At 67.9% G+C, this 389-nt stretch overlaps 1 protein-coding gene across 1 annotated transcript in view; it reads right to left on the reverse strand.

Moving 5' to 3' along the window:
• Window positions 1-114: 114 nt before the first annotated feature.
• Window positions 115-389, reverse strand: part of VAV2 (vav 2 guanine nucleotide exchange factor) — a gene marked incomplete at its 5' end in the record, with an annotated part of 23723 nt that continues 23448 nt past the window's right edge. Inside the window, one exon of the mRNA XM_008938636.1 lies at window positions 115-162. Within this exon, the coding sequence (XP_008936884.1) occupies window positions 115-162 (48 nt within the window). The remainder of the gene's footprint in view (window positions 163-389) is intronic.

Consider the following 389-nt stretch of genomic DNA (forward strand, 5'->3'; position numbering starts at 1 on the left):
CGCGGGAGCAGTCGGGGGGGGCCCCGGCCTCGCGGCGAGCCGCCGGGACAAGGTGCGCGGTCTGCAGCAGCTCGCTCTGGGTGCTCGACGACTTCCCATGGGACCTCCCCGCAGTCACTGCACCCCCTCCTCCTCCACGTACGTCGAGGGGAACCAGCCGACCTGGCGGGGAAGCGGAGAGGTGAGCTGGAGACTGGGAAACCCAGTCAAGGCACTGCTGTGCTTGGAAGATGCCTTTCGGATCATTGAGGGCAACTGTTCCCCCCCAGCACTGCCAGGGCACCACTGACCCCTGTCCCTCAGCACCACATCTCCACGGCTTGGAAACCCCTCTGGGGATGGGGACTCCACCCCTGCCCTAGGGAGCCTGGCACAGAGCTGGACGGCCC

The sequence above is a fragment of the Merops nubicus genome, unplaced genomic scaffold, assembly GCF_000691845.1.
Source record: "Merops nubicus isolate BGI_N331 unplaced genomic scaffold, ASM69184v1 scaffold3404, whole genome shotgun sequence".
In the NCBI taxonomy this organism is placed as follows: Eukaryota; Metazoa; Chordata; class Aves; order Coraciiformes; family Meropidae; genus Merops; species Merops nubicus.